The following is a 24148-nucleotide window of genomic DNA, read 5'->3' as shown; positions in this document are numbered from 1 at the left end:
AAAAACAGATAAACCGAATTGATCGGGATAATAATCTAATAGTTATTTAACCGATGTCACCAATAGAAAAAAATTCGTCTAATCTTGTTTTACCTTATAATCAGATACGATTTACTTTTTAACCAACAATCTTATCGTCCAATCTATCAGAAACCTTTTAAAAAGAAAAAGAAGAGTGAGAAACCAATCCAAAATGTTTTAATACCAGAAACGGTTTACTGTGTGAACCAGCCGTCCACAGCTATCCGCTGTTTCTAATTAAAAAATCAAAATGGCGACAATAAAATAGTCTCTCTTCATGCTCTATATTTCCTCCACATAAGATAGCGCTGTCGTCCCCTCCTTTTCTCGGGAAACAAACAACCAAAACAATCTCTCGCGGGTTGGGCTCTACGCGTCCTTCTACGAAAGTTCAATACTTTAGTGCATACATCGAGTTCGAGATTTCACGTCATCTCCTACCAAACCCATCTCTCTATTTCTTCACAAAGCTTAATTCTTCACAACCTTCTGAGCGTCTCTTTCTGTCTCTGCCTCTCTGATTGCTCTGTTTGGATATGGGTGCTAGCTTCTCTGCTTGCAAGTCAGACCCAGTTGGGGCTTTGCCTTTGCAATCGAAACCCAGTCTTGGCGATTTGCCGGAGAGCTGCGCGGCGCTGATTCTGGGTTATTTGGACCCACCGGAGATTTGCAAATTGGCGAAGCTCAATCGGGCTTTTCGTGGAGCTTCTTGGGCTGACTTCATTTGGGAATCGAAATTGCCTTCCAATTATCAAACTATCGTTAGAAAAGTGTTCGGTGATGGTTTGGAAAATTTGGGTAAGAGAGATGTTTATACGAGGCTTTGTCAGCCTAATTCTTTCGATGATGGTACCAAGGTGGGTTATCTTTCGATTTTCTTTTTTCCTTTTTGTTTTGTTTTTTTTTTTTTTTCCTGTTTGGGTATCGAGAAAGCGTGGGAAAATGATAGAAATTGGAGGCTTTAACTTGAATTGTCTCAGCGAGGAAATCGTATTGAAATCTTATTGAAAGAAGAAAACTTTATAATGAAAGTTTAGATATTTTCATGTTTCGGGACTATTATTTGACTTTGTAAGCTTTACTATCTTTATCTTATTGTTTCTATGTATTATTTCCTTGCTTTGGATTTGGTGTGCGGTGTTATAAATTTTTTGTGTTGGTGCAGACAGTTTGGCTGGATAAAAGTACAGGATCTGTTTGCTTGTCGATTTCTTCAAAGGGATTAGCAATCACTGGCATTGATGATCGAAGATATTGGAATCATATTCAAACTCAAGAATCTAGGTGAGAATTACTGATCTTCTTTTTCCTTTCTCATTGAAATTCCAGTGAAATGGGAAATTTTGTATGTTATAGATTGCTGATGAACGTCCAAGTATTACATCGAGTTTCCTTGCTGGAATTTATTTAGGTTATCCCTTTTGTGAAGTTTTAATGATATTTCGATTTTAATGCATGATGCTGAGCTATGGAAGTTTGTGGTTGTGATCGTTTGTGGTATGTTAATGACTTTTAAATTTTTGTGGTCAAGCGTGCCAAATTTTTATAACCTTAGGCAACTTCGTATTTTGGGGGTAACCACCCTTTTTTGATCAATCGAATGATTGGTGGTAAGGGTTTGGATCAACATAATATCTGCATGTTCGGGTACTTGCTTTCTGTTCTTGGAAGGGGAGGAGGGAGGAGGGAGGAGGAAGGAGTTTATTAACATATATGTTCGTTTTGTCCACCGAAACTAATGAAAATGGGTTATAACAAATCTTTAGAGCAACCTAACATATAGATAATATGATTCTTAATTCTTATCATTAACAGGACATGAGAATGCATCTGATATTAAGAAAAGGTTCAGTTTCAGCTAATTTAAATTGCCAGTAAACTTTTCAAAATTAAAAGCTTCTCATATTAGGAAAAATCTAGATTTATTCAACCTGTTTTGAGCTTATTTTGAATGCTAACAGACCTTTTTATGAATCTGTTTGTACTGTGGCATTGCTGGTTGGCTTTCTCTTCAAGTTGACTTCATCCTACATAGTTTGTCTAAAAGCATTTACAGAATGAATCCCAAAGGATATACAATTCAAGATTGATGTGTATTTTTGTTTTAATTTTATTCTGGTGCTCATTTGGGCCTCATGACTAATACAATGCATCTTAATGTGATCATGTGAAATAAACCGAAAGGTTGTGGATTGCTTACTTCTGTTGTGGCTATGATGTCCCAAGCCCCCTGGTTCTTGGGTTTTTGGAATTGCATACCCTCCTGGTTCTGATTTTCTGATTGAGGTTGCCTCACTGGAATAAGATGCTTTACCCATTTACCTTTGCACTAAAAGTATTCGGGGAACTAAGTTGGAGTTTTCTTTTCTTGAACACAGATTTTGCAGCGTTGCATATCTTCAGCAAATATGGTGGTTAGAAGTCGATGGGGAGGTTGAGTTCCCGTTTCCAGCAGGGACATACAGCCTATTCTTTAGGCTGCAGCTGGGACGGTCTTCGCAGAAGAGGTTTGGTCGCCGAATTTGCAATACCGAGCATGTCCATGGTTGGGACGTAAAACCAGTGAGGTTTCAGCTATGGACTTCAGAAGGTCACTATGCCTCGTCCCAATGCTTTTTAACTGAACCTGGAAAATGGAACTACTACCATGTTGGGGATTTTGTTGTGGAGAACCCCAATGCATCAACAAAGATTAAACTCTCTATGACCCAGATTGATTGCACCCACACCAAAGGTGGTCTCTGTTTAGACTCTGTACTTGTATACCCTAGTGAATTTCGAGAAAGGCTAAAGCATTTTTAATTTGCGCTTTACCTTTTCAGTTAGGTAGTTCTGTATTATAGAGTTAGGCCATCTTCAGCAGAAAGCCAATTTAGAGATAGTGAATGTCTCCATGGGGTCATATGTGTGTAAGCAAAGAAATGTGTAAATTCATTCTCTCTTTGTTTGATTCGTTTAATTAGTGACAGTGGATTAAGATTTTGTATGTCTGTCTGTCTCCATAGTCAAAGGGGCTTCTGCATTGTATGGGATTTTGAGAAATTAATGATGGAAATATTTACAGTTGAACTTTCTTATTGCTCTGTCGTTTAATTAGTGATAGTATTGAGATTTTGTATCTGTTTCCATTGCCAAGGTCTTATGTCTAGAATAGAATTTGATTTTGAGAAATGATCACAACCACATATATTTACAGTCAAGGGGAAAACCATTGTTTGGCTTAAACTACTGCAGAATTATCAACTAGTGTTTTATCATATTTTACTTTCTCAGAACAGTTGTTGCAACTCATTCCCCATTCCAGTCCATTCTTGCTTTGCGAAAACGAAATATGAACTAAAAAAGGGTTTTGATTGCAACATCTGAACCAGCTCAGGCTGTAAATACCAATACTATAAAGATCACAGCATGTAGCTTGATACATATTACAAGAGCTTGGGTTGTGAAAGAGCCCTTACATATGTTTGAAACTGATCATAAACTAATACTCAAAATGACATTAGAAGTGTGCCAGTATCCATATCTGATAATATTAGCGAAAAGATAAAATCTGCATCTGGAGACCTGTAGTCTTGTACAAACTCTGCATTAGGCACTTAACCATCATACCTCAGAATCTCACAATAAAACCAACCCAAGAAGAACTATTCAGACCTTCCAACCATAACCCACGTCATTGCCATTGCCATAAATTGTATTATGATCATGATAGCCGTGAGAAATATTAAGTATTGATTCCGGTAAATAAAGCTTTCCTGACAAATTTGGTTCTCCATTGATGAAGCAATTATTGGAATGGACTTCGGACGAGTTCCCATTGAAGGCTGCCTTCGAGCTGCTGGTCCTTCCTGCAATGCTATCGAACACATTTCCTCGGGTAGCTGCGGCTGTTGGGCAGCCCCAAACTCCTGAAGGCAACTCTATAACTGAACCTTTACCACTCCCCCAGATGGGTTCTTCCCTATCATGCTTATTTGCTGATCGGCTATTGTTGTTGATCATTTCCTGTACTAGTTTTTGAATGGCGTACTGCTTCATAGACAAATCTAAACTTGACAAGCCATTTTCCACTGAGCTTTTAATCAGTCCTGAATTTGAGGTTCTAGGACCCTGAAATGGTTCAGAAGAGGTGTCCTGGATGTGCGGCTCCTGGCTAGCTCCGCTCACAATGGAGGTCAAGTTGCTTTGTCCCATCAATTTGTGGTGAGAACCACGCAGCAATGATGCTGCCCGTTCTGCGCTAGTTGAAAGTCCTTTGTGATTCATAGGTGAGCTTTCATTTGTATTACTTCTAAAACCACAAGAGGCAGCCATCAACTTATTGTTGTCTTTTGGAGGATCTCGTGCACTCTCTAGCTGCTCCTTTCCTTTTATTTCCTGTTTCTGGAGCTTGGTCGTGGCAGCTCCTCTGCAATAACTTTCCAGGCTCTCTACAAGTAAACTTGTAAGCAATTACCTCAACTAGGGATGAAATACGATGATAATAGGAACTCAAGCAACAGTTTAAACTTTTTTATAGAAAAAAAACTATTTTAACTTCCATCTGAGGGGAAATAAGGAACATGAGTTTCTCTCCTTCCTACCAACAAAAAGAAAATCTTCCTTGCCATTATGAAAAACAAAGTCAAGCATCACAGCACCATCTGAAAAAATTTATCTCCAAAAAACTGAAAAACAATCAACCCTTTACTCAGAGAGTTGTGTGCTTGACAAACAAGCACGGTGATCATGCATAAGGAGGTGCAAAGAGGCATCTTAGGGGCTACTCAACAACATATGTAAAAGAATATAAATTATTGAAGCCCAAAAAAAAAAAAAGCAGTTGTTCCATCGTTCCTCAGAGCTGCATAACCACCATGGAGGTGGAAAACCATTGAATTGCTAAACTGAAAACTAAATACACGGTGGAAGCCATTAACAGAAACACATGACTTGCTACTTACCAATTGGGCCAGTAACATTATCCTGGCATAAAATCATTAAATCTTTCATAGTGTAGACAATCTCAGCTATCTGTTAAGAATGCAAAAGAAACTGTTAAAAAATTGGACATTAGTTTCAAACTAAAGCAAAATGAATGTTCAATACCTGCAAGCACCGAGTGTATCTCTTGGAAAATCCCAAATCATCAACCAGCTGTTGATCCACAGTCTTTGCAAGTTGTCCTCCGGCTGCTAGGATACTACAGTAATTTAAATGATAAAGAACTACATTATCATTACCTATCATGACAGCATTCTAGCTGGAAGAAAAAAAGGCCCAAAAATAGTTACACACTACCCTAAAAGATGAGGTTTCTAGAATAACATGAGAAGCAAAATTATTATCTCAAGTACTTTTCATCACTACGCCAATTTATACAATAATAGGTAACTGGTCTTCAATATAACTAGAAAAGGAGAACCATCCATTCTTACGTATTGCAATTTGCTTGCACATCTTGGAACAAAACCCCATCAGATCCTCTGTCATCAATAGAGCACTTGTAATCCTGTACGGCATGAACCAGCTGAACAACCTAGAATACGACATAATTGAAGAACAAAAGTTACAAGAAAGTAGATCCTGGAAGGAATCATAAGATGACTGAACCCTACTTTGAGCAATGACCAAATTGGACTCTTTTACAAGCTTACAAAAATACACAAAACAAGAAAGATTCATACCTGCGGTGCAACTGCAGTTCGACGGAAGAAAACTTCATGAGAGCATACACAAAATTCCCAGGACAATATCTGAAAAATCATTGGGGATAAAAATAAGGAAAAGTAATATGAAGAGGAGTTAGTAAACAAGACAAATAAAGAGTTAGAAACAGTATGCAATTAACCCACCAACTTATACAAAGTGCACTCACCTTCAAATCATGAGAGAATACTATACGAAGTTGACCTTCATGAACAACGTGAAGTTGCTGGTAGACACTCTCTTGAACTGCTCTTCCATATTCCAACATCATTACTCCAGAAGGAAATCTAATCTCATGAGGCAAATCGAGGAACAAGAGTTCATCGATCACACCACTCCCAAATGTGATTTCATTTAGCCTTGGAAGCACTTCAAAATATGCCTCTATCAAGTGGTAAAGGACCAACAGAAGTTGAGGGATATAAAAAAAATAATAATAAAGCCAGATATTCAGAGAAAATAGATTCAGTAAAGTGCAAACTTTTTTTTACCAAATCCCCTTCTTGATTTACAACCACATATGTTACACTGCCATGGTACCTGACAAGACAACAGCAGCAAAACTACCAATTTTCAGTTCGTAGAAAAGATAAGAAGAAGAAGAAGAAGAAGAAGAAGAAGAAGAAGAAGAATCAGGCGCATTCATCAAGACATGCATGCTAAGAGATATTACAAGTGGGGAACTACATTTGTGCATCTAGTAGATGTTACAAAATCAACAAATGGAGCCACAGAATGAAAACCGACCATCGTTAGATGGGGCAAAATACCAAGGGCATCGCGCCCAACTTCATCATACAAGGACAGACACCACCTTTTCTTAGCACTTGGGGCATAATACTCTGCCACAAATTTCCTCCAATAGGACAAGTTATTGTCCTAAAAGAGGGGTAAAAGAGAGTAAGATTATGTTCAAGTTATATAAGTTGAAAAACAAAGATGAAGCAGTCATGACAAACATGAAAGGAACTGCAAAATGGTTATAATTCATGAATAAATATCAACGGTATATTATTAATTAAGCTAACTACTAACAGCTGGCCGGTTTCGGAGATGATATATGTACTGCATTAGCCGGCGTGAACAAACACCTTCATCAGGGTGCTGCATAACAGATGCTTGATGCACCACCTCCTGTTGTGTTACTACATGCCTCATCGGTTGCTGCTGCTTTTCTTTGTCAACACCCTTCAACTGCAGAGAAGGATGTAAAATCTTTGGCTGTTCTTGATTCTGTGACATATTATAATGAAACAATTCCTGTATTTGCAATTTATTTCTTTGCAATTCCTCAGAGTCCTGACTCTGCAGTAGCTGCTGAATAGCATGCTTGTTAAGACTAGCCTCTTTCTTGACGTCTATTCTAGGTTTCTTATGCCTCTGACTTGAGGTAAGAGGTTCCTGTTCTCCACCATTAAGAAGTGGATGGTGGTTCTTCAATGCTGGCTGAGGTGCAGCCCCGAAATGCCATTGATATTGCTTCCTTTTAGGCGGCATCTGGGTGCATTTATGTTTTTAAATGCGATGTCTGCTGCAATTTGGAGGAACCAAGTATAACTTAAGAGTTTGAAGGTACCTGAATTTATGCAACGAGAGAAAGTCACAGGCGGTTCAAAAGGAAAAAAAGATCTTAAACACCCTTTCCCCTCGTGGTTGAAAATTTTATAGTATCTAGTAGACAAGTACATGGCTTTCGGGTACCGAATAACATATTTTTCCACATGGATAGCTACCAATAATATAACCAAGAGCTGAGTTACACATTTACTATGAAACAAAAACATAGAACTTTTCAAGCTTTCATACACATACATAAACAATAGCAAAGAACCAAACTTAGCATTAAACCAACAAATAAGACTGGTTGGTTTCCGGGAAAAGGGGCAAGGAACAACAATTAAACCCATCCCCAAAGAAAACTCTCCATGGAAATAAAGAGGGCAAGCACAGAAGTTGCTTAAGAAGCAAAACCCATGTCCAAAATTCTTCCTTCCCGTCATTTCTTTTGAGAAACTAAGTAAAGCCTTAACCTTTCCCAGTAAATAGTCAGGAAAACAACAGTCTCATCACAAATGGAGCCTGTAGATAAGGTAATGTCCAATCTTCAGCCCCAACAAGGCACAAAAATCAAAGCTCTCTTTTACGTTCTTTTCCAACATTTTCTCGGAAACCAAACGGATCTACTTTCTTGGTAAAAGAATCAAAGCCAAAACAAAGTAATGCAAAGTAAATAAAACAAAATGCTGGGTCTATTTTCTCACCCACAAAGCAGCATGAACTTTGAAGCAAAAGTTGAAAAAAGCTAAGATTTTGTTGCCAAATATTAAAAGAGCTTAGCTCATGATATTGGCTCAACTCAGAATCGATTGAGGCTTTGAGAAAGTGAAGAGGTGGCGTGGAACTTGTTTGGAAGAACCGCCATGGCCGTGAGGTAGCAGTAAAGGTTGGTATGTATGCTATGGTGAGCGGGAAGTGGCACCTTTGTTAAGAGAGTGGATGCCTGCGAGTGGAGACCGGCTGTGCCGGTTACTGGACTTGGTTTAACCGGACGTCCCGGTAAGACTTTGGGCACGCGTCAGCCTAGGACAAGCCACGTACAGCTTCGAGGAGATTTTGCATTAGGGCATATGAACCTTCTTGTCTCCTTCGTCCTCATTCAACCCTTGGTCCTAGGATTTTCTTGTTATTCCGAAATTGCCCTTGCCGAATTAGTGTGCTGTCCTATCCTTTAATTCATTTTGTTTGTTTTAAAATTTTTTTGTTAATGAAGTAGCAATACAAAGTATACCCCCACAAAAACAAAAAAACAAAAAAAAGGCAAAAAGTCACTTTTGGTCTCGATAATTTGCGACTTTTACCACTTTGGTCTCTATCATTTCAATTTGGTCAATTTTATCCATGTACTTTCAATTTTGAGCAATCCAAAGACAATCGTGATTTGTTGTCAAATTTTTTTAACGCCCGTTATGTTTTGGTCACGTGCCCCTCACATGGAGGGGCAATTTAGTCAAATCGTGCCCACCTAAAAGCTGCCCTCTCTCTTCAAAACCCAAAAAAAAAAAAAAAAAGAGTTTTGCCTTTCTCCATTATATGTGAGTCCCGACTTTGGGCAAACTACGGTTAAGGTTTGAATACAATTTGGTCAATTTCGAAACAATCTCTTATGCTGGATTCAGACATTCACAACATCAACAATGACGAAGAGAGGTGAAGGAAGTGGATGCAGGAATAAACAAGGTGAGAGCTCGATTTTTAAATTAGGTTCAAGTTGGTTTGGGATCTTTATTCAATTGTTTGGGCTTTCAATGCATTCTTTATTCAATTGTTTTGGAGAGCATCTCCAAGAGAGTCTCCAAATTTTAGCTAAATTCTAGCTAAAATAGCTAGAAAGCTATTATAGCAAACCACTTAAAATGTATTTCCTCTAGCAATGTTCTCTATTTTGGCTAATCTGAAATATTTTATTATTATTTTCTTTTTCTCTTGCAAATCAAATATATTAAAAAGAAAAGTAGAAACTCAACCCCACCAACCTCCCAAATGTCTCTATCTCTCTCCCCTTTTTTCTCTCTTTCTATTTCTCTTAATTTGGCGGGCCTCCATTTCTCTCTCCTCCTTACTAGATGCAGAGAGCCAAAAGCTGGTTCTCCAAAATAGAAAGCCAAGTCGGAGTTTGCTGGAAGGAGGATTTTCCTTCGTTTTAGCCAAAGTAGCTAGGAATGAGAGGATAAGGAGTCTGTTGGAGATGCTCTTAGTGCTAGAGTTGTCGTGGGTTTGTCAGATTCTGATTTTCTGCTTTGTTAGATTCTAGTTTTAAAAGGTGTAGTGTATTGGGTTAAGATTTGTCTTTTAGTGGAATGGTTGTTCGAAAAAGTTAAAGACTTTAGGAAGTAAATAAATAAATATGGTATCTCTATTTGTCCTAGTCCCCCCTTATTTGCATAAAGTTCCTCCTATTTGCATAAAGTATATGAGATACATGCATTTTAATTATATAAAAGTTGTTTCTGTCAAATTTTTTCAAATATTGGGCCACCCCAATTTCCTTATAGTGGAGCATTTGATGAGGTCCCATATGATTTTTTTTTTTTTATGAGCTTTTTAGTCAAAAATCGTAGATTACTCAAGTCAATGTACAAGTGGGGAATGGAAATGTAGGAACTGTAGAGGTCCCTATGTATTCTCAAATTGCTGAGAATGTTGTTCATGAAGAGGAGAGTAGTGAAGAAGAGAGTAATGAAGAAGAGGATAGTGAAGAAGACACTTATATTGAGGGTAGGAAGAGAAGAATAGAGGACAATGGCGATGAGTCAGATAATGAAATCTATGAAACTAAAAATGACATTGCCCTAGATAACAATAACTTGTTTGATGCAAATATACAGTCCAACTTTGGAAGAGTAGGAAATACTTATCTGTCTAAGGATTTTGTGGCTTTTGAGGATGAAGAAGACAATGATGGTAACAACTCAGAGAAAAGATTTGACTATCCTAACAATTCTTCAGGTAAGGAAAGTAAAAGGAGAAGGAAATATTTAGAGTTTTGCAAGTCTGACTTGAATAACCCTAAGTCTGAAAAGGGAATGTTATTTGGAAGCAAGGAAGACTTGAAAATAGCTTTAAAGAATTATTCAGTGATGAGCAACTATGCAATTAAATTTGTGAAAAATGATAAGAGGAGGTTCACTGCAAAGTGTAGAAACTACACTTGGATGTTGCATGCTTCATTTATGCAACTAGAGCAAACTCTGCAGATTAAGAGCTTTAATGATAAACATACTTGCTTATACCCCTACTAACCCACATGTCAACTGTGTGTATATTGCTAAAAAATATTTAGATCGTATCATGGATGAGCTCAAGATAAAGTTAAAGAATTTAAGGAAGGTAGTGAAGAGGAATTTAGGGTATAATGTATTACATAGTCAGTGTTCCAGAGCAAATAAGAAAGTCATGGAGATAATATAAGAGACTTACAAGGAGCAATACGCAAGGTTGTGGGAGTATTGTGATGAGGTGAAAGCAACTAATGTTTGAAGCCCAATGAAGATAAGGGTAGAGCATCCTCCACATTTTTATAGGCTTTATGTATGCCTTGATGCATGTAAGAAGGGATTTTTGGCTGGTTGTAGACCCATCATAAGAGTTTATGGATGCCACTTAAATGGCCATTTCTTAGGGCAATTGTTCGCTGCAGTGGGGGTTGATGCTAATGATAACATCTACCCCATTGATATGCTACTGTTGAGTTGGAAAGTAAAAAGACATGGAGCTGATTTTTGGAGTTGTTGATTGGTAATCTGGGTCCTGTAAGTGACCATGGATGGATATTCGTATCTAATCAACAAAATGTATGGTTTCAACATAGGGATAATTATTATTTGATTGATGTTTGATTAATTTTTTGCACCTTTTAATTGCTATCTAATTGTTGTTTTATAGGGACTTGACAAAGCATTTGACATTGTAGTTCCTGAAGCTTAACATAGGTGGTGTATTAGGCACATGCATGAGAACTTTAAGGAAAAGTTCAAGTGCAAAGTGTTCAAGGATCTATTATGGAGTGCAGTTAGGGCTTCTAATAGGTATGAGTTTGAGGTTGAGATTCAATAAATTGAAATATTTGAATTCAGGAGCTTAAGAATGGTTGATGGCAAGGTCTAAAATATCAAGAGTTTCGGAAATATCGATGGTCCAAAAACACGGATATATCGATGGAAATATCGATATCGATAAAAATTGAATAAAAATTACGGAAATTGTGAGAAAAACTTGGAAATTTTTATTGTAACTTTAGAGAATGTTTATTTAGTCAATTGTCTATTATTTTATCACAAAAAATTAGAATAAAATGCATGGCATTGTGGGTTTGAGTGATTTAAGTTGATTATGTAGCGACCTGACAAACACTGTGTCTTTAGAAAATATGTAGTAATTAATGAAAGAAAATTAAACACACCATAATTTTTTAGTTATAATAATTTATTACAATAAATTACATATGATAAGATATATGAGCTTGGAAATATATATATATATATATATATATAAGTAACTTAGTACCACATAAAAAGAATTCGTTAAAACTTAGTATCACATGTAATGAACAATATTAAAACTCAATAGTGAATAATAATACAACTCCATAATATATAACAAAAAACAAAAAAATACAACTCCATAATAAAATAATAAATAACATTAAACATATGCCTAAATTTATCATTAGGATTTTTTTTTAATGAAAATTTATCCTAGATAATATTAGCTTGCAGAAATTTTAAAGACCATATAAATATTACAAGTCATAGCTTTATTAACAAACTCGTCCGCAGCATGTTGGATAAGGCGCTCTAGGAGGATTAGAGAGAGACGGGTTCGAGTCCCCTTGTGCGCAAAACCGCCATTTCTCAACAATTTTCATTTATTTTTCAGTTTCATATCGCGATATATAGCCGATAATATCGATATTAAAGACTAACTATGCTTGGAATGATAAGGTGTAATCTTATGAAAAGATGGCAAATAAATAAGGAGGCCATGTCAAAACATGATGAGGTCATTTGCCTTAAAATTCAAAAGAAGTTGGAACAGATCAAGATACATTAATCTAGGAATTGTATTCCAATTCAAGCTGGACCCTATGAATTTCAAGTGAGGGAGTATTTACGTGATCAACTTTTGATAAATATAGCTTCCAGGACATGTAGTTGTAAGAGATGGGATCTTAATGGCATCCCTTGTATCCACGTTGTTGCTGTCATATATCTCTATAGGGCTAAACTTGAAGATTATGTGGCTGAATGTTATCATAAGGACACTTACTTAAAAACTTATGAGCCCATCATCCATCATGCGAAAAGCTTTAACATGTGGCCTAAGTCAACTCAAATACCACTATTACTCAAATTGTTAGAAAACAACCAGAGAGACCAAAGAGGAGAAAAAAAAAATCTTGAAATGGAGAAGGGAGTTGATACAAATGGTACCAAGCTCAAGAGGTTTGGGACTGTGACTTGCACCAAGTGTTGGAAAAAAGGTCACAATAAGAAGAATTGCTCCAATCAGCCACAAGACCTTCCACCTGGTCCTTACATTGATAAAATATGAGGTCTTCCCGCCTCTTTAAAGAAAAATAAATCTAATACTTCTACAAATGTGCAATTTGTTTTTCCAATAAATGTAGTTGTTAATGTACAAGTTGGTTCAACTGTTATGGCATCTTCTGCAATCAATGTAGTTATTAACGTGCAATCAAGGCAAGTGGTTGCACCTACTAATGCACAAAGAAGAAAGCTCCTTGTAAGTTTTTTCTTGGGTTAATGACCTAAATGGTCCCTTAACTATCGCGCGATTATCATTTTGGTCTACCAACTAAAATTTTCAATTCAAACGTCCTTAAACTTTTTATAATGTACCAAAATCGTCCTTCCGTCAAAGTCTGTGTATTATTCTGTTAAATCGAGGGACAAAACCGTATTTTTAGGTGAGTATATTTAACAAAATAATACACAGACTTTGACGGAAGGACGATTTTGGTACATTATAAAAAGTTTAAGGACGTTTGAATTGAAAATTTTAGTTGGTGGACCAAAATTATAATTTCGCGATAGTTGGGGGACCATTTAGGTCATTAACCCTTTTTTTTCATAATTAATTTTACAAGTTTATTCCTTCAATAATGAAGTTGTTAGTAATTGGTGATTCCACAAGTTTATTCCCATGCAGATAAAGAAAAGTTCAAATGTGAATCCACCAAACTCATTGAATCCACTAAGGACAAGCTACTCCAAAAAGTGAATGGTTGATACATACTCTATTTTGTTATGAATGCAAACATTGAAGTTGGCTTGGAATGAAGTTGTGAATGAAGACAATATGAATTTAGAGATGAAAATTTTGTGTAGAAACTGTGACTGAAGATAGTATGAATTTGGAGGTGAATATTTTGTTATGAAGTTGTGAATGAAGACAATATGAATTTGGAAATGAATATTTTGTTTAGAAACTATGTTTGCATTCAAAACATAATGAATATTTTGTTACTTTGGAGATGAATATTTTGTGTAGAAACTGTGATTGAAGACAATATGAATTTGGAGATGAATATTTTGTAAGTTGGAGATGAATATTTTGTTTGAAGTTTTGAATTAAGAGACTGAAGTTGGTTTTGAATATATTGTTTTCAATTTGTGAATGTAACAACTTTGGGTAAATTACTCAACTGGTCCTCAAACTTATACCCGATTTACATTTTGGTTCCTTAATTAAATTATTCGTTCAAATGGTCCATCAACTCTATATTATTCACTTCATTGGTCCTACCGTTACATTCTGTCAATATTTCCACTAAATATAAGGGTAAATTGGTCATTTCATCCATCAACTCTCTTCTTCTTCTTAATATACGATAGTTCTAGCTCCACTTCATTACTCCTTGAGGATTTCCTTAAGCCCGAACTAATCATCAAAAACCATATCTGGAAATAAAGCAACATACTTTGTACTCCACATCTAGACTCTTCTAATTTATAAAAGTCACATTCTAGATTCATTTTGAAAACCTTTTTTTTTTCTTCCTCAATTCAACCAATCACCACAAATTTTCTATTAACATACAACCAAAACAAAGAAAACACAGTAGAAAATATTAAAAAAAAAGAAGCTTTTCTGCAAAAGGCCTTTAAGAACTGTGACACAACTTGCAGAAAAAATTACATTTTAGCATATAGCTAAGTCAACAACTATGCTATCAACTAAAATGCACTGCATTCAAACAAAGTAATAATGGGCAAGAAATGAATGACAAAGTTATTGGCTTACGTGAAATCAATGTTGGGTTCGACCAAAACTCGCGAATCAAATGCTCCAAAGAAAGAGACAACAGAAAGGTCTTTGCTGAACAGTATAACTGCAATCTGTGGGGACAAAGCAAGCCAGGAGCGAACAATTAAACTCTGCCTAGCCCCAATAGAACTAGTGAACGGCCTAGGAGCAAAGAATATGATAATTCTAGGAGCTTCCGAAACGCCGACACCTCATTGACTAAGCTTAGGCCTCATGATCTGATCCTTGAAGGAAGGAAGAAAGTATTGAGTAGCATACATGGAGAGACAAAATAATGCCAACCCACATAGCCAAATTGACCATAGACTCCATACTTCCGCTTGAAACGCCTGCAAAAGCAAATGAAATTTACATTCTTCTTTTGGGTTTCTTCTTCTTCTTCTTCTTCCATTTTTATTTGTTAATTATGAAAAGTCATATTTACCCTAAAATTTTGTTAAATATAACATAAAATTAGACGGTGTGATCAATGGAGCGAATACTATATAGAGTTGATGGATCATTTGAACGAAAAATTTAATTGAGGGACCAAAATGTAAAATGAGTATAAATTTGAGGACCATTTGAGTAATTTACCCTAACAACTTTTGAATATTGCTTGGAATCAAATTGGATATGTTATCAAGTCAGATTTTACTCACATAGTGATGATTTAATTTGAATCACAATTTGGTCATGAAGTTGTCTATTATATACATCTATCAATGCACACAACCAATCTCATGTCATTGCACAAAATCCTTCAATCTTACACATCCATTGCACTTTCCAAAACCAAATTGAAATACATAATTTCAACAAGCAATGCCTAAAACTGAAACTGACCAAAATTCCATATTCAGTACAACATGCAGTTCAGTTTTAAATCAAATTCATTACTACATTCTTAATCAACATAACATAAATTAGAAGTGAAAATTCACAAATGACTAGTAATAGTTCCCTAATACCATTTTCGAAATTGACATTAGCCCTTGCAATCTTTTGGGCTTTTTCACTTCATTTTTCAGCTCCTCTAATTGGTTCATTCTCTTTCATAAAATGCCGATTGTTGATCTCATCCTCCCATAGAAATCCAGCATAGTAAAGTGTTCCCTATTAAACATGCAAAAACAACACACAGAAACACATATTCCCCATTTATATCTACACAAAAATCACAAAAAAAAAAAAACTTTTGACATTACATATGTTGTATTGCACTTCCAGAATCGTTTTCCAAGACACCTATTAGTCTTTGAAGTTGTTATTCTTATTTCACCATAGCAAAATGGGCATCTTGGAGCTTGGCTAGTAGCAGAGTTTGACATTTTCGAAGAACCCAAGACTAAAATTTTCAAAGAACCCTAACCCACAATCCCAAAGTTGCATATGAAGATGAAAGGAGAGAGGGTAGCTTTTTGGTAGGCACGATTTGACGAAATTGCCCTTTCAAGTGAGGGGCACGTGACCAAAACATGACGGGCATTAAAAAAATTTGACAGAAAATCACAATTGTCCTTGAATTGCTTGAAATTAAAACTACAATGACAAAATTGACAAAATTGAAACGACATGGACCAAAGTGGTAAAAGTGGCAAACTATAGGGACTAAAAGTGATTTTTGGTCACAAAAAAGAAAAAAGAAAAAAGTAATCAACCATGATGATGTTAACCTAATCATCTGAACTTTGCATATTATATTAAGCATTAAGGGATTCCCTTTATAAACTTTTTTCTTGTCATCTTTTAAGTCACGATTGGACGGTGACAAGAATCTTTATTTAAAAATATGACGTTTTGTTTTTCTAAGCGATACTCTAAACTACTCTAAATTACGATGAGAGAATCGAACTTGGATGACAATTGACACACGACTAACCTACATTTGCAAAAGGATTAGTGCCTAGCATTGATGTTCTCACATACCATGTTAAGAAAACGAAGGTACTAAGCATTTGTTAAATTAAAGTACAACCAAATGACAAAACTAAATAACCATTATCAAATACATGAGCTACCATTATACTTTGAACCAAGAGCTTTAGAACAAAAAAACATCTACATAGGATTTAAGATTAAAACCAAAAAAGCCAAAAATAAATAAATAAATAAATGGGAAAGAGCACCAAATTTGACCCAAAAAAAATAAAAATGAGCACCGAGTCACCGACATTGTGATACCGACTCTACCAAAAGAGGATCTAGTCAATGTTTATTCATTTTTTAGCAAAAGATAACAATGCTATCCTTCTTTTCCACAAAATGGAAAATACAACTATCGGAAAATAACAAAAGCAGAGAACTCCAATGGTACATGCCAAAAGTAAAAAGCCTTTAACCGTTTAGTTTGCAAATCTTTTCCAAATTTCATGAAAGTAGAGCATTTATGCCATTTTGGGTGTACTTGGGTATTTAAGCACTTTTGTTTTCCTCAACGGGGTCTAGCCCAGTGGAAAAGAGTCTTGACTTGCAGATTAGAGGTCTCAGGTTTGAACCTCCATGACATCATAGTTGTGTGTGTGAGAGAGAAATCCTTCTCCCCTCTAATTTAGACTATCGCTTGTACTCAAAAGCACTTTTATTTTCAAATTTTGGATGACATAAATACATGCATCAAAACAAAACTGAACAAGGTTTTAGTATAAACTATGCTTAACAAGCATGATTTATGACAAAAATAAGAATCATAATCTCCATTAATAATTAACCATAGTAAAGTTATGATCATATAATTCATAGCAAAAAATTATTTACATTTGGCTAGAATCATTTTTTAATAAAATAAGAACATGATTTTCAATCATAAGCCATACTTTAGTAGATTTGTAACATATATCTTTTTCCTTTCCTTAGACATGGTGAAAAATATTCTCAACAGGTCATGATTGGTGGCCAAAATATTTGTGGCTCGGAAGACTTGCAACCTAGTAAGGCCTTCAATTTTGCTCAACTCACTGTCAAGTTTTGCTTGCAATTCACCCACTTTCTTATCAGGTGAAAGAATTTTAATCAGAACATCAATATTATATGACATTGCTTCTATGAAAGCCGCCATACTCCCGAAACCCTTCCTTACCTCCTCCATTACCTTTGCTTTCACCCTGCGTCCATGACCTGAAACACTTGGGAACTTTGTGCAAGTCTTCATTGTTGGGTACTAAATGATACATCAAACTCTGATTCCATATTCTTATCAACATTCAGATTCACATTTTCATCAAAATCATTGTCTCCACCTAGAGTTTGATCAACCTTTGCATCCTCTCGTCTAATTTCCTCTTCTTCTTCATCAGCATTGCCAACATTTGCACCAATGTGACGACACTTTCCATATATCTCACCAAATATATAGTAGAATGAAAATTATCTCCCATACAATCCACTTGCCTCCTTTATTTTCTACAATAAAAACATATCATAGAACACATAATTAATAATTCAGGGAACAATAAAAAAAATAACAAGTAGGATATGTGCAAATTTACCTTCACCCATTCATCATATACTCTTCTATCACAAACCAACATCATTTGTTCATCATGCCCACCAAAACCACTTTGAACTAACATCTCACATAAGGCAGAATACTTTTTCTTCAACGTCTTAACTTGTGATTCAATGTAGGGAGACACATGTATTCCACAACCTGGCAGTTTAACTTCCAGCATAGCCTCTATATGGCATAAGTAACCATTTTTGAAACCATTATCATCTCGCTACCTGGTGTCATGATATAATTCTTGCAATGATTTGACTAATCTAGAATCCTCGTTGGTTGTCTAAAATCGTTTATTGAGACCCCTTCCTCGTTTTCTCGTGGTCGAGTTAGAATTTATCCTACAACAGTAACAAGACTACAAAAATGTGACAAAAACCACAAACACATAACATATATATATGTAAAACTGCTTGGCTCCAAAAAGATGATTATGTAATTTGAAAAATTAGGAATGACTCACTACAAGAAAACATGCCTTTTGTGAAGACGAGTAGTCGTCACTTAAACATGTAAATCCGTCACAGTTGACAATATGTGACGCATTTTCGGCGTCACAAGGTTCGTCACCTATACCCTGTCACAAATTGTTTGACGTGACGAATTTACGATTCGTCACATACTGGTTCTATATGTGACGAATGTTTCGTCACATATAGTATCTTTGCACAAGGCCTCTTTCGTCACTTAGCGTATCTATCGGTGACAAGCCGCATTGGTCACATTTCACAGGCATTAGTGGGGAGTTGTTCCTCACATATTTATGAAAATTGTGGAGAGTTGTTCCTCATATATTTATGAAAATTGTGAGAGTGTAAGTCTCACATATAATCTGATCAGCATTCAGTTCAATTAAATTCAACTCGATTACTACCATTCCCCATTATATTCTTTTCTTGTATAATATAACAAAACAATACATTCAAGATCCGAAAGTTTCACAAGTAAATTGAACTCAAATTTCATTCCATTACATCAAAATAATTACATTGTTTGATATACAATAGTCTCAACTACATGTTTTTTTCTTCTCATAACTAGAATGTAATTTTTCTACAATTGAAAGTAATGTTGTCTCAAGATGAAAAAGAGTTGAACCAAATTGCAAACGATCCTCAACGACAACCAAAAAGAATGGATATTTTTGGTTCAACTGTCATAAAAAAGAAAAATGGTCATAAAAATGGATTTAGAAGATATAAAAGGGCAAATTACCATTAGGGAAGAACATCAAGCTGTTTAACAGAGAGATAAAAGACCAAATTACCATTGGGGAAGAATACCCTTATTTATGGCTGGGAAGCTACACACTGCCAGAAAATATAAAACATAAAACATAATACAACATTGTTAACATTAAAGTGAGAAGACAAACAGAATTAACTAAAATATTGTGAAATCCCGTATTTATAAAATTATATAATTTAAAGATTTAATATTTTTCCATTTAATTTATAAATAATATATATTGTTATATTCATTATATATATATGTGCAATTTTTAATATTAGTTTTCACATATATATATATATATATATATATATATATATATAAGAACTCATATTATTTGCATGGCAGTGTGCAAGTTTAGGTCAATCTTAGGAGGCTATATTAAATTAGGATTCTAAAAGACTATTTTTGAATAAATAAGTCTTGTGGTATTCAATATATATATATATATATATATATATATATAAGAACTCATATTATTTGCATGGCAGTGTGCAAGTTTAGGTCAATCTTAGGAGGCTGTATTAAATTAGGATTCTAAAAGACTATTTTTGAATAAATAAGTCTTGTGGTATTCAATTAATACTTTTAAATAATCTAAACAAGTCTTATGGTATTCAATAAGGACTATTATGATTTTTTTAAGAGGGTGTCCAAATCTAGTGGTATTCAATCAAGACTTTAAACAAGTAACAAAAAGTCTTTTGGTATTCAAAAACTTTCTAATTTTGAAGGAATTTTTTTTTTTTAAAATATGGAATTTGTATGACTTTTTAGTGGGAGGTATAAATACCAAACTCAATCTCAAATCTCACCATAACCCATCAGACTTTTCACGTGAATTTTTTTTTTTTGTCTATGAGAGAAGATGAACAGTTCTTCGTGAAGATAAACAGCTCTTCGTGAACAAGGTATTGCTTCCTTCTCGTGCTATGTCTTCTTGCATTTATTTTCTGTATCAAATATATGCCATGTTTGTATATGGTTTGTGCTATGTCTTCTTGCGTTTATTGTCTCTAACAATTGCTGCTATCTTACATAGACTAACGTCTTTTTGTTTATATCAGCACAGAACATAACAATTGTTTATATGTGGAGTCTTTTGTTTATATGGCGTCTTTCTGCTCCGATTATTTTTGTCTTTAGTCGCTGGTAAATTTTTGTATTCGTTTTCTATAACTTTATCGAGGACCAAGAGATTGTCTTATAGAGTTTTACTTCTACTTCTATTAACCATGCTGACATCTCGCAGCGATGGTTGCTAGGTTTGATACACGTGGACATACACTTTCCAGTACTCCCTTTCTTTCTTGGTATCCAACTAATATATATAGTAGTTTGTATTTCTTCAATGACTAATAATAAAATAGCACTCAAGAATGAAATAAAATAATTGTAGCAGCTAGTTGAAATCAATATGCTTATTATTGTTGTAGTTAGTTTCTGGAAGCAATTGTTTTCTTAATTATTGTTGCAGTTAGTTTTTGGCCATTTATGCAATTAGTTAAAAAAAATTGAAAACAACTGTTTTCGTTTAGGAATATAACACCCAACACACACACACATGGACAATTATTATTGACCACATCCTATTATAAGAACTCAAGCCTTGATTCTCTCTCTCTCTCTCTCTCTCTCTCTCTCTCTCTCTCTCTCTCTCTCTCTCCCCCATGATAAGATACGGATTCTTGTCAAAGACCTGAGATTTGCCAATAATATTTATCAAAGTTAAAAAGGAAATAGAAAATAGGAAACATGAGTGAAATTCTTTTCTTTTCTTTTCTTGTTTGGTATGATATGTATTCTTGTGAAATAACTAATAAATTCCTTACATATGTTGTAGTAGTAATTTAATGGGCGATTCACAATAAGGAAATAACAAAGGAAATGGCAAAGAGACAGAGAACTATGAATCTTGGACCATGGACGATATCAATGAGTTGTTGCATCTCTTGGTGGATGCTATCAATAGTGGATTGTGTGATGCTAATGGGTTACTTAGCAAGCAAAATGTAGAAATAGTGATACTTCCTCGTCTTAATGCAAAAATTAGGTTCCCAAAAACTTATAATCATTACTTGAGCCGAATGAAGTGGTTTAAGAAGCAATATAACAAGATGTCTACGCTTATGCGTAACAACTCTGGCTTTGGGTGAGACCCAATTACAAAGACGTTCACTGCTAGTGATGAAGTATGGAAAGATTACTTGAGGGTGAGCTTAGTTCATAATCTTTTAAATATATTAATAGCTTACTAGTTTAATACAATATATTAACGATTAATAATTTGTTCTTTGCTAGTCTCACCCAAGTCACAGTAAACTTTGAGAAAAGAGTGTTGTTGATTATGAGGATTTGAAGATTATTGTTGGGGGTGGAACTGCTACTGGGAATGGCTCCATTGCATTGGGCCTGATGATACCGATGCAACAACTTATGGGGAAGAAAATAGAGATGGTGCCAACAATAAGCTTAGTAGATCCGAGTATGAAGGGAGTTCTAGCTTAGTTGGGACCAACAACCAAGCCAAAGTTCTAGAAAATCTTTCTATTGGCATTGAGACTATTTCTGCCAATTTTGAAAAAAATATGTAACCTAATGGAGAAAAGAGAGAGAAAGAGACAGAGAGAGGGATATTTGGGATGCTATAAAAGAGATACCAAATTTGGATGACAATACTCGTTACATGGCGGGTGAATTGCTTAGTAATAAAGCAAAGAAGGAATTGTTCTTGAAGATGTCATTGGAAGAGCGCTCAACTTGGATAAAATTCAAGTTAGGATGATTTTAGTATTTTGATCATCTTGGGTTTTGTTGAACTATATTTTTGTTTGTGCTATTTTGCTTCTACTTTGGTTGAACTGTTTGGGTTATAATTTGGTTGAACTATTGTTATTGTAATTTGGTTAAACTATTTTGGTACTTTGATTGAACTATTTGGGTTATAATTTGGTTGAACTATTGTGACAGCTTTTACTTTTTTTATTTGGTTAAACTATTTTAACAGTAGCTTCACATACAAAAAAAAAAAAAAGTAAAAGTTGTCACAATAGTTTGTCACAATAATTTGGTTGAACTATTGTGACAGCTTTTATATTGTTGGTAAACATTGACAACTTTTACTTTTTTTTTTAATGTAATTATTGAAATTGGTACTTAGGTGACGAGAGGTAAATTTAATCACACAAACAAGACACAACAACACAGCAATCTTCACACACTTTAAACCTTAACCAAATACACATATGACTAGTCAACTGCTAGTCATGAACAACCACAATCAAGAGAACACACAGAGCATGCCACAAAGTTCCTACAACCCTAGAAGATTACTAGCGACAACCTAGGCACTCAGAAGGACCTGTCAATCTAGGCATCCCCTGTGCTAGCAACAACTGTGGTGAAAGTGTGTGAAATCATCATTATCATGTAAACATCAAGCAGCAGATAAAGATGACTAGTCAACCACCAAGAACACAAACCCAGAAAAATTACAGATATGCAAAACATATTTTGTTCACCCAGAAACCCACCATTGGGAAAAACTGAGAGTCATCAACCGACCAGGCACTCTACTAAGTAGAAAAAGATTCTTACAAAGGAAACACAACCAAGCTCAAGAAGCACCTAGGTTTATTTAGGAATATTAGCAATACCTCCTTTGTGAAATCTTCTTCTCCAACTTAGCAAAACTTGAAGCTCAGTTCTTCATGGCAATGACAACTCATTCTCCAGCTCGTTCATCCCATGGCACTAGCTTGCAAGCTGCAACACAGATCGAAACCAATACTTGAATTCAAAGGAGAATGACCAATTTCTTCAAGAAGCCATACTCTTGAAGAAATCAGTCTTGAATCTGACCTAGATATAAATGAGAGATGATTTAAATAGCTAGATGCAGATTCGGGTTTCAAAAGTAGTTTTTCAAAAAGAAATCAATTGGAAAAACTCATAGATGAAATAAGATGGTTCTCTCGAGGAAGAAGAAGCGAAAGATGGCAAGCCAAACTTTCCAAAACTTCCACCCAAAAGAGACGACTGCCAAATGACCAAAATCATAGACTTTACAGACCAAAAAATTTCTTAGGTCAGAAACCCACATGGTAGCAGAGAGAGAGAGAAAGAAGAATAGGACAAAACAGTTTGCTATCCAGCTGAAAATCCTATAGAGCAAGGATGACTAGTCATCATTTTTATGAAGACTGTTTTATGAAATGATATGAAATGCACAATACCTTTGTCAACTTGCTTAAACCTCCATAGAGTAGAAGTTAGAGAAGAGCACCAAGAAAGGTTTTCCTTAATCTAAACTTGAGCATGATAAATAACAAAACACATCCTATTACAAAGTTGTCAAGGGAAGCCAAAAGAAAATAGTAAAAACCATACATTAACAATCTCCCCCTTTTTGGCTTTCCTTGATAGCACACTCTCTAAGAACACTCAACCCAAAATCGAAACTAAGGAGATAATGGAGTGAAAGTACCTGCAAGAACAACTAATCTCCTAGGCACAAAAACAAGCATATTATCACATAAATTTTAAAACAATATGTAATGTGGGGTTGAGAGTGTTCTCCCCCTTGTTGATAAGGAAAGTGCAAAAAGGCAGAGAGATAGAAACAGCATACAAAAGGGTTTAACCACAAAAGGATAGGCAGATATGAACAAGGTTAACAGCACATAACTTAGATTGATGACTAGTCAAATAACAGTTGTTTAAAACAGTACAGAACATAGATTTATGACTAGTCAAATATCAGTTGTTCAAAACAGGATAGAACAACTCCCCCTATCAAAATGCACAGACTAACCACAATGTGATTACAAAATAACTCCCTTAACGAAATGCACAGACTATCCACAATGTGATTACAAAATAACT

General features: G+C 35.2%; 2 protein-coding genes and 2 pseudogenes across 7 annotated transcripts; 2 read left to right on the top strand and 2 right to left on the bottom strand.

The window, feature by feature from the left end:
• Positions 1-232: 232 nt before the first annotated feature.
• On the top strand, positions 233-3098 carry LOC103337399 (F-box protein PP2-A12). The gene is made up of 3 exons (XM_008240553.3): positions 233-878; positions 1187-1305; positions 2400-3098. The coding sequence occupies exons 1-3, from the start codon at positions 558-560 to the stop codon at positions 2821-2823; spliced, it is 864 nt and encodes a 287-aa protein (XP_008238775.1). The 5' UTR covers positions 233-557; the 3' UTR covers positions 2824-3098.
• A 270-nt stretch (positions 3099-3368) lies between these two features.
• Positions 3369-8208, bottom strand: LOC103337400 (putative transcriptional regulator SLK2). Of its 6 annotated transcripts, none has more exons than XM_089041497.1 (10): positions 8189-8208; positions 6745-7285; positions 6457-6588; positions 6201-6249; positions 5879-6093; positions 5688-5756; positions 5439-5539; positions 5110-5203; positions 4965-5034; positions 3369-4451 (listed from the first exon to the last, which is right to left on the bottom strand). In XM_089041497.1, the coding sequence occupies exons 2-10, from the start codon at positions 7204-7206 to the stop codon at positions 3670-3672; spliced, it is 1974 nt and encodes a 657-aa protein (XP_088897623.1). In that variant the 5' UTR covers positions 7207-7285; positions 8189-8208; the 3' UTR covers positions 3369-3669. The 6 variants fall into 6 exon arrangements, with proteins under 6 accessions (XP_088897623.1, XP_008238777.2, XP_088897622.1 ...); XM_008240555.2 differs by having other exon boundaries at positions 8066-8203; XM_089041496.1 differs by lacking the exon at positions 8189-8208 and adding an exon at positions 8048-8180.
• A 9130-nt stretch (positions 8209-17338) lies between these two features.
• LOC148915178 (uncharacterized) lies at positions 17339-18750 on the bottom strand (annotated as a pseudogene).
• Positions 18751-20980: 2230 nt separating this feature from the next.
• On the top strand, positions 20981-22049 carry LOC103337420 (uncharacterized protein At2g29880 pseudogene; annotated as a pseudogene).
• The last annotated feature ends 2099 nt before the right edge of the window (positions 22050-24148 follow it).

The sequence above is a fragment of the Prunus mume genome, linkage group LG7 (assembly GCF_029339155.1).
Source record: "Prunus mume cultivar Tortuosa linkage group LG7, ASM2933915v1, whole genome shotgun sequence".
Taxonomy (NCBI): Eukaryota; Viridiplantae; Streptophyta; class Magnoliopsida; order Rosales; family Rosaceae; genus Prunus; species Prunus mume.
This window is presented reverse-complemented; position numbering and strand designations above follow the sequence as displayed.

Bases quoted from the DNA above. Each gene is read 5' to 3' on its own strand.
- LOC103337399 (XM_008240553.3), top strand. From the start codon at position 558: ATGGGTGCTAGCTTCTCTGCTTGCAAGTCAGACCCAGTTGGGGCTTTG. The intron at 879-1,186 runs GTGGGTTATCTT...GTGTTGGTGCAG, and splicing joins CTTTCGATGATGGTACCAAG to ACAGTTTGGCTGGATAAAAG. The intron at 1,306-2,399 runs GTGAGAATTACT...TCTTGAACACAG, and splicing joins ATTCAAACTCAAGAATCTAG to ATTTTGCAGCGTTGCATATC.
- LOC103337400 (XM_089041497.1), bottom strand. From the start codon at position 7,206: ATGCCGCCTAAAAGGAAGCAATATCAATGGCATTTCGGGGCTGCACCT. The intron at 5,540-5,687 runs GTATGAATCTTT...GTCGTATTCTAG, and splicing joins GAACTGCAGTTGCACCGCAG to GTTGTTCAGCTGGTTCATGC. The intron at 4,452-4,964 runs GTAAGTAGCAAG...GTTTACTTGTAG, and splicing joins TAATGTTACTGGCCCAATTG to AGAGCCTGGAAAGTTATTGC.